The sequence below is a fragment of the Clinocottus analis genome, unplaced genomic scaffold (genome assembly GCF_023055335.1).
Source record: "Clinocottus analis isolate CAN_PGR_092001 unplaced genomic scaffold, fCliAna1.0.p SCAF_14, whole genome shotgun sequence".
In the NCBI taxonomy this organism is placed as follows: domain Eukaryota; kingdom Metazoa; phylum Chordata; class Actinopteri; order Perciformes; family Cottidae; genus Clinocottus; species Clinocottus analis.
In genome coordinates this window covers 4,894,064-4,904,039 of record NW_027175865.1, presented here as the reverse complement: position 1 = coordinate 4,904,039, position 9,976 = coordinate 4,894,064, and the positions used below count along the sequence as shown (strand labels likewise).

General features: G+C 44.7%; 1 protein-coding gene across 1 annotated transcript in view; it reads left to right on the top strand.

Annotated features, from left to right (window-relative positions):
• Positions 1-2,523: 2,523 nt before the first annotated feature.
• The window catches only part of LOC137784826 (dolichyl-diphosphooligosaccharide--protein glycosyltransferase subunit STT3B), a 69,927-nt gene continuing 62,474 nt past the window's right edge, over positions 2,524-9,976 (top strand). The window contains exon 1 of the mRNA XM_068575771.1: positions 2,524-3,028. Within this exon, the coding sequence (XP_068431872.1) occupies positions 2,769-3,028 (260 nt within the window). The 5' untranslated portion in view covers positions 2,524-2,768. The remainder of the gene's footprint in view (positions 3,029-9,976) is intronic.

The window sequence follows — 9,976 nt, the reverse complement described above, 5'->3', positions numbered from 1 at the left end:
GAACTTTTATGCATTTTGAGACGAATTACTGGAGCCAGCCGGGGAACGCTGCACTTAGATGGCACCGTCTATATCTGATTCAGGATGCGCTCGCTTCATGGTCAGTCGAGGGCAAAACAAAAAAAAATAAGGAGGGTCAAACAGAAAAGCGGTGCAGTGATTGTAATCTTCCTGACCAATGGCTGCATCCCTGTCTCCGTGTCCCTCTCCCTCCCTCTAACTAAAGGAGAGGGAGACGTCGGAGGTGCAAAGAGTGTTTCATGCCAGGCATCTGACGCTTTTTTCTTTTCTTTCTGCACGGTTGGCCTTTGGCAAAGTGAAGAAGTGCAGACACCTAAGAATGCCGAGCATGAACTCGTCGAGTCTCTAATGTTATAGAGAGGGGAAAAAAAACATTTAAAAAAAAAAAAACAGAGAAGAAAGACAAAGTCTGCCTCTGGAAACGGCGGGAGAGCAGAGCGACCCTGCCTGGCAACAGCGCTCATTTTGGCTGGCTTTCATCTGGGCTTGGCCTTTTGACAACAGATGCGATTGAAGCAATCTTCACAGGCTGCATTTCTATTTGTCTCAAAGGTCACCCATTTAGAAAGTGGAGGTATGGGAGGGGGGAAAAGGCGAAGGAGGTAGAGCGCTCATCAGGGCATCAGCAATAGGCCTTGATAAATTGATGTAGGAACTGTGCATATGTCTGAGCGTGGGTGTGTGCGCGTGTGTCTGTGTTATTGTAGAAAGATGTATTCATTGGCATGCATGCATGTGTGTGCGTATGAGTGGGATGACACGTGTTGGCGTGCATTGTGTCTTTGCGCTCTCTGTTGCTTGTGCGTATACACGTTGCACGTGGGTGTGTACAAATTCTCCTTAGCGCTGCCTTTCAGCCGCAGCGCGCAGGACGCCTGCACCACCGACACCGAGCCCGTGGTCTATCTATGTGATCTCTTCATGACGTTCCGCTCCTCCATCCACTCTGATGACCCCCATCAATTTCCATAATCATTCTTTTACTCTCCTTTATTATCAGTCTTCCATCTTTCCCCCGTCTCTCCAGCGCTGTATACTCATCTCCCTCTTATCTCCTCCTCGTCTCTCTGGAAGATAGCCTCAATGCAGAGCTGCGCTAAGCCGGCTCAAACTTCAGTCCAATTCTTCTGCATGAATATTTTATTTGCATTTTTTTTTTTTTTAAATTGTGATCTTATGTGTGACAGGGGTAGCTGTAAACACTGCTGATGCAAAGTAAGGATGGGGAATTAGGCTAATTTGTGAAGTTCTCAAACTGGAAAATTGGCCTAAATCAAATGTATCAAAAATAATTAACTTTTACGTGGTTAAGGGAAGAGCCGGCCTTCCCTTTAAGACCAAGACACTCTGATAAGTAGTTATTACTTAAGTATGCAGCATCTGTTAAAACATCCTCATGTAATACCCAAAGTGACGGCTATATTGAGAAAAAAAACACAATAAATTCATAATTTGAATTTAAGATTTTGGAGGTCAGCGATTAAATGAGATTTTGCTGGTGTGACATGCTCCTCTCATTGCACAATGCCCCAAGGGCAACCTCAGTGAGATGACAGAAGCTGTGCGGTTGGATGGGGTCACATAAAGAAGCACTATACCGTATACAGCAAGTGTTAGAGGAGATGAGAACAAGGTGTTGGGTCCACTCTGACTTTAGAACAAAGTTGTTTCTACCGATGATATTACACAGGAGCGATGTTGTTGGACTATTGCTTTTCTTCCTTTGGGACCGAATCACATCTCAGATAAATCAATAACACTTCCTGCCTCTGTCTCATTGTTGTATGAAACAGTGCAAGCACAATATGAATGTATACTATCAATCAAAAACTTGAGCATTCATTTGAAATGTTAGAATAAAAAAAGTTGTCTTATTCCAATATACAGGCTTCCAAGGCTTTGGGGGAGTTGTGAAAGTACATCCTGAGTTTAAGAGAATGATGAATGCTGTGTTCTTGTCTTAGCTGGGGGACATAATAATGATGAGACACATCAATCTTTATTACCACTCCAACACCCAGTCCAGAACATCCAAGGGCAACAGAAATATTGCACTCACAGAGAACATTTATCTTCACACACCTGTCTATAGCTTTTAGCTGCAAGGACAAATTCTCTTGCAGATCTTTGGACTGCGTGTGCATTATCTTTTCTTTGTTTTTCTCTATAAAAGTCACTAATAAAGCCAACTTTAAGCCGAGTTTACGGGTTGTATTTATAGCGGTCAACCGAATGCCTCAATCTTTATATCTATAACAGGGGGTAATCCTCATTTCAATCAGTGGCAACCAAAATGTACTTTGTCTCCATTGGTGGACTCATCTTTCTATCTCGACAATGTTGCGCTCTGATTGGCTGACAGACGTAAGCCACTGCCCTTTCGTACCTGTCGATCTGTGAGAGGCCGCGAGAGCTTTCTCACGCCCCGCCCATCGCGTCCGCCCCGCCCCTTTCCACCGGCGTTCGATCGTGTGGCGAATTGACTGTTGCAGGCTCGGTATGTGGCGCATGAGTATGCGCTTCGGGATGTAACGGCGGTCTCGCGGAGTACCGACGCTGAATTTAAATATATATATATATATATATATTATTTATATATATATATATATAAAAACACGGAGGGACTCAGAAGACAGAAAACCAAGGGAGAGCGCGCACAAAACTAAGGGAGTTTACGACAGCACGGCGCGGAGGGAGCGTGGCAGGAGGGGGAGAACTAGCAAATCCAACCGACACCGCACGCAGAAATGGCGGAACACCACGCAGCCGGCGACGGCAAGCACAAAGCATCCACCAATGCCGGGGGCTCGGTGCACGGAAACAGCCGACCCAGCGCCGCGGGTGGCGGAGGGGGCAAAGTAGGCCTGTCTGGTGGACTGACACAGCCGGCAGGGTGGCAGTCTCTACTCTCCTTCAGCATTCTGTTCCTGGCCTGCCTGGCCGGATTCAGCTCCAGACTTTTTGCGGTGATCCGGTTCGAGAGCATCATCCACGAGTTTGATCCATGGTAAGCTAACTTGGCTAACGTGCGTCAGGTCAGCTTGATTCCCCGGTTGCAGTTGCTCCAAGGAAAGAAAAGAAGGAGCTTCTTCCGAACAACTCCAATGTGTCATTTAAGAAATAATGTATGTTCGATAAAGATAGCGTGTGTTATTTCACTCCTTTTAAAAGTGTTTTGAACACTGCTTTGATGCCACAACTAACTAGTTAGATGTTTTCTTAACGTTAGCTCCTCACATTCAATATGATAGTTTTTTTTCTCATAATGACCAACGACAGGTTTTTCTTTCTTTCCCTGAAGTCGTTGGGACAAACACTTTGATATGAGGCCAATGGCCCGGCTGAGGAAACCCTGGTATGTCGAGGAACCGGATGACACGCAGCTAACCGGTCCGGTTTTACTGCTCTCTCTTTCCCCCGTGTTGCTTTACAACAGCCTAACAACAATAGCTGCAGCAGGGCGAGGGAGGCTGCAGCTGCGGGTACAACTTTTGTTTAGGTTGCGGGAGAAACGGGTGGCAGACATCATTGCACGGCGTGTCCGCGCCCAGCGCGTGCGTTTTTCTCGCCTCTTTTTTTTTAATGCATTGAGCACTCAAGTCGGTGTTCAGCTGGTGAAGTTGAAATGGACGTTGCTGCTTATATCGGGGATCATCGCTTCAGCGGGAGGAGGAGGGGTCGATATGAATGATTGAGGCGTTTTTTTTGTACTGCTGGAAAGGATTCTCTCACGCAACTTGCCGAGTGAGTTGTGCATACAGTTTTTTTTCTTCTTTTTCTTGTGCAAGTTGTCATCCGAACACAAACCCGGAAATTACCTGATCCTGTTTGGCGTGTCCGTCATCAAAATGCAGGATTAGTCCGCGTCGTAACCGTGTCACATGGGCTCATAAGTGTCTTCCGCCTGGTTGCAGAGCGTCTCTCCAGCCCCGTGGCGCTCCGCCGGGCGGACAGCACGACAGATGCATTCATTTATTAATTTTCAAGGACAGGTGCTCCATCTTGTTCAGGGTGACACTTGCCTCTTCAATTATGCTGATAACTTGATTGCATTTTATGGCCGATGCTCGGGGCTGCGCGAGAGAGAAAGGAGTCCGCGAGGTTCAGGGGGATCTTGGTGCCGCTTCGAGACTGGAATGCGCGCCGAGGACTGACCTCAGACCTGTTAATGAGTAGTCTCCCGTGTCACACACTCATTAGGCCTCGGATTGTTTTCTCACAGACATCATATACCCGAGTAATACCCGAGTAATGCCCGGGTGGTCACACAATTGCTCTATCACCGATGGAGTTTTTTTTTGGTGCACTTCACGGTGAAACTGGGAGCCGTTTTCTCTCAGCGTGAGGCTATAAAGTGCCACCCAGTCTCCACCGTTAAACCTGCACAGCTCTTTGGCAACATGTCACGGAAAAGAAAGCAAAGACGCCTTTTGATACCCATGAGTTCATAGGCCCTTGCAGCTATGAGTAGTTTACTGTTGATGGAACCTTCTGTTGCAGATGTAAATGTGCCAAACGGTGATTTCAGCCGACAAAGTAATGCTTTCCACAATATTTAGAAGGGTGGTTCACTTGACTAGAAGCTGCATTGCAGACTGCAAATGAGCATTATTGTATATGGGGAAAAACATCTATCAAAACCATTTTACACCAGAAACATATCTGTGGTTGGCTATTCATGAATCTTGCAATATGCACCTACTTCCTCTAGTTATCGTTTGACTCTGTGTAATCCTGCTTCTCAGCTTGCTGCGAAGTTGCAACCATTGCCCTCTGTTCATTAACACTCAACTCTTCAGTGTGCATGGCATCTGTAACCCCAGAGTTGTTGTATACATTAGCACACAAACCTGACCCCTGTTGGTACCGTTTATGCCAAGAATACTAAATGGGACATTACGCAAAGATTTATTCTGGTATTTACCGCTGACACTCAGAAGTGAGATTAGCCTGGGTCCCTCAACAAAATGCATGGTTTTATGATTATGTTGCATACCATATTATAATTTCCTCTTTTTTTTGAAGTGAGAAACGGAAATGTGTATTTTACAATTGCAGGCATTGCAAACAGGGTGCTGATTGGAAGTGGACCGTCACTCCCAGACACACATGATTACTGCTGTTGTCGTCTAGATGCGGTTATTGATTATTTTTTTCACTCTCTGCACAGAGCTTCAAATTATCTGCCGGTAATAAACTGGCAATTTGAAGAATGAATATTGGATTTACAAGCACCAAAATGTTAAGCTTATTCTAAGCAAACACAATTTTGTAGGCAAGTCCCCGATATGCCTCGTCTGTTATTTGGCCCTGCTCACATTGGTTTTCTAATATTTGTAAAAATGTAAGACCAGATGGGCTTCAATTGGCATTCAAGTGAGCTTTTGTTTGTCTTTCTCTGGTCATGAAAGCAATTAATTTCTGAGGTTGTGCCCCGAGTCATTTTACTTTCTTTAACCAACCACGATTTAATGCTCATCTTCTCAGGGCAACAGGTCAGTGGATGGTTTTCTTTGAATATTGTCATGACTGCAAACTAAACTTTATTATGTGGGAGGTTGCAACTCCTCAACCCTGCTGATACCAGTTAAGTACCAGTGTCTGTCAAACTGCTACTGGTGCTTCTCGGAGGAGAAACTTTTTGTTCCTTCTCCATGAGTTGACTCATCTTTGTCCTCTTAATTAAGTTGGCAGGAGGGAACATTTAACAAGGCTGATAGCTGTGCAAGGGTGCGGCACGTACATGTGAAAGGGAGCTTTCCTTAGGGTCCATTTTTGCACCTCTGTCACGTCAGGCAACAGTCTGTTCTGACAGTAGAGTCAGTGGTGGGGGATTAGGTGGTAATGAGCTGGATTCTTGGGTGTAGCAGCACCGGACATTTACGTTCACAACACACTAGCATTCTTACTTTTTCCATCGGTCGACAAGATCTGCTGCCGCTTCACGTGACTGGACGTTTGTTAAAGGATGTTCAATGGATGCTCACAGTGTCTCTTACAGGGTGTTAGCTTTTGGTGGCAAAGTCCACTACAGCCTAGTAAGAAGATAGCGTGGTAAGAAGGTTTGCTTTGTTTCCGATCCCCCTCTGGACTGTGAATTAAATACTTTGTTTTTTCAGCTGTTGGTCACCGGTACAAGTAACTACGGGGCCATGACCCCTTGGAATAATAACAATAATTCAAACTTTTATAGATTTTCTGGATATGCAAAGACACTTTATACTGGAGACAAGAGACGGAGACAAATGGAACAAAACAAACAGAACATTTTTGGAACAAATGGAAAACTGGAGAAGCTGTGTGGAATGAGTCATGTAGTGGAGGAGATTTAACTTTTAAAGTTAAATGCATCAGTTTGGTGTACTTTGAGCAAAATTAAGAGACTAAAACTACAGTCGGCCTACTGAGTGTTATATTTTGAGTACAATTATAAAATAATAGTAAATATACTCGGCGTGTAATGCGGATTGGTCACGACTGTTACTCAATCTGAGTAGAATCGGAGAGTTTGGTAACTTGCATTGTTTTTCACAAGCAAACCAAATGTTTGTTGTGGGCATAGTCATTGGTGCTAGTTGCTAAAGGGCCAAAATGCTTCCACGGCAAAATCAGAAATCTGTTTTTTTTTGTTTTTTTTTGCGGGATTTAAAAAAAAAAGGCTTTAAATCTCAAAGTTTTCAAGGTAAATTGAAAAGACTATGTTCTGTTTCAAGGTGGGTGACGGTTAGGGTTGTAGTATTTGTCCCATCTGCTCCTGTAGCATTTGTGTGCCATCTGTGTGCACACTCGCTACAGCAGCTTCACCAGGTTAATGAAAGATTCAGCCCAAGAGCCATTGGAAAACTGCCTAATGACGCTCTTAAATAATCAGAACACATTGCTTCATTTCTGCTCTTTCTTTGCCCTCATCCGGCCGCTCGCCCACATCCTCTCGTTCACCTCTCTTTTCCTCTTGAACTCTGCAATACTTGGGTGCAGTGAGAACCTCTGTCGCTGTCTCCATTGATATCCTGATCAACCGGCAGCTCGACCCCTCTACCGCTACAGATGGAGCGTGATGCAGAAGCTCAGACCTTTTTTAATCGAGGAAGGAAGTTTGTCGTGCCGGACACAAAGCGAACGATATTCAGAAGCTTTTGATTTTTCATCCTGAAATTGGGATAGTGGGATTTGTTATTTATGTATTTTTTCCATCTAAAATGTTGCTTGTCACTTTGTGCAATCCTCTACTTCATCAAACACTTTGATATCAGTGAACACCTCAGAAAAGAACGTTTTAATCTTTCTGACCACCTTTTAAAGATACAGTTGTTGCTGCTCAAAGTTAACTGCTGTGAAAATGAAGTCTCCCCCACAAGTGTTCCTACCACCTCAGCTTTTTTCTTTTTGAAAAGCAAGAAATATTATAGGGAGTTGCAGCTATTATGTGTTATCTCTCTTCTCCTTTCTCTCTGCCTCTCTTCCCTTCTGTCTTTTTCCCACACACAAAGCATGATGTCTGCCCAAAGTAAATTAGGCCGTACGTACAATAATCAGCTGCTGGTCCAGCAACATGTGAGCTCAAGCTGTAGTGTGGGAAAATGGAGAATAAGTTGCGATTGATCTTCCTACCAGACACTTGGCTGGAGCTGTGATCGCTGCCTAACACCCCTCTCCTCGACTGTCTGTCCAACAGCTTATGAAATATTCAGCGTTCAGACGGTGTCCAGTTACCTGCAGCAGAAACGGGTTTGAGTGAGCGCTCATCCTCTGTTATTACAGGCCGGCTTCCTAGACTGATATTATTCTTAGTTTAATAGATTGGAGTTACCACGGCAACTTATTAGCCGTTTCACAGCAGTGCCAGAGGTAATGACTATTTTGGCTGCGGCTCTTTTTGTCTCTACTCCAGCCTTGCAGGCCGGGCGTCCTTGCGCATGTATTACAACACGAGAAAGCTCACACACTGTGTGTGTGTGTGTGCCTGTGTGCTGGACATACAAGATGGGAAGAAGCATTTGGCGTGGGGACACCACCGGAAATCACGATAGAGGGCATAAAACACAATTTCATACCCGATTTGCAAGTTTGTTTTTATTTGTACGAGGTTAACATTGAATTTGAATATTGTCCAATTTAAATTCTCTGTAGCTTTAGTTGAGTCTCTTCCTCCTGTCTTCATACCCTCTTTTCTGAGATTATCATCATTATGAATAAAAAAGGTTTGTGCGTTCAGCTTTTTTTTGCAGGGCAATATACTGTATGAAAGTGGTAGCTGACGCCCTAGTTTTCATCCCTCACTTTAGCCTGTCAGCCAATTTGGTTGTGGGCCATTCCGAAAACGTTGGCAAGATTGCCACCTAACAAGGGGTGCTTGTCAGCAGCCCGGAGGCCACGTGAGTCACGGATGCCTTGATGGAGGATAATGGCACTGAGAGGTAGCCCAATTTGTTAGCTTGATGAATTGCCTCTGCAGCACATCCAGAGCGATATTTGTGTTTGTGTGCTCAACTGCATATTAAAAGCTTCACAGGATGTCCAGAGCAAGTTTAAGTATTTGTATAATTTTACATTTAATTACATGAAGGGGGAGTTAGGGAGGGGCTTAAGCTTAACCCTCTGTTTGCATAAGCTACGACACCACGTATCCACGGCTATTAGTCATTTTAAAATTACCTTGAGCCGGACCTCTGCCCCAATTCTTTTCAACCCTAGGCGTTGTACTTCTGCTGGCAGCCATTCGCTAATGAGAATTTAAGAGCATCGTCCTTGACGCTGTTGAGCATTGTGTTCCAACTGCGCGCCCTTTATTGGAGGCTAAAGCGTGTGATCGTGGACACTTAAAACTTTGAAACAATGGCGACAGTGCAACATAAGCATCTGATTACATCCAAGTCTGGTGCTCAGATCTCTACATTCAGGATGTAGATGGCAGTGGTTGCAGTACTGGACATTCACTAACCAGCAGGACTCAAGTTTTAATTGTTTCTTTTTGGTTTGAAGGTCAGTTTGAAGTAGATTATAACACTTGAAGTGTGAGTATTTTCCTCACAGCCGCTAGTGGCTGAAATGGAACGCAGTCATTGTTTGCACAGGACTGAACCACTGCTTTGACACTGGACTTTTATTCATCTAAGTGTTGCGTTTTGGAAATGTTACTTCAAGGTTGCGGTGGTGCCGCTGATGAAAGGTTTTATTTTAAGAATTTCTCAAATGAAGCAATTCAAGTTATTTAATATAGTTGTCACAAGTTTAAATTTCCGAGTGTTCTTTAGAAAGCACACTCTGACCTCAGACCTAATATCTATTTACTTACTTTCTAATCGTAACAAATGTATTTCGTCACATTTTTTTTTAATGTTAAAAAATCGAGCATACATGAAGGGGTCCGACTCCCCGCTACATTCTCTATCTCATAAGGCGTCCTTGGCTGAAAAAATATTGAGGGCCTCCGGTCTAACACTGTATCCTGTCCTGGTGGTGATCCTGGAACAGGCCCAGAGACGACCCTGTGTAGCAGAACTAAATCCATCCGCTGTGTTCTCATCGACGGGAAACGCAGACAAACTGTGCGCCTACTCGCACATAAGTGTGTGTGTCCCGTAGAAGTGGAGATGCGCGGCTGATGCAGCTTCCGTCGAGCTGTTTGTTCTGTATTGTCACGGGCGCTTTGATGCGATTGTCGTTCCATGACCGCCCAGTCTGCAGAACCCATCCGACTGGGGAAAAACAGAAGGAGCGACGTGTACGCTTCGCAAATGCGGCGCCGTAATTGACGGCGCTCCTTTCTTTGAATGCCCGCGCGAGTGCGTTCTCTCGTGTGTTTCCCCGATAGAGAGTTGCTCCTTGTCAGAAGTAGAAATGGGTGACAGGTCAGCAGTCGGCCGTCATGCTTTGAGTTCCTCCCCCCCAGCACCACTACCAACAGACATCCCTTCACTTTTCTATCTCGGTCAATGAGTACTTTTGGCAAGAG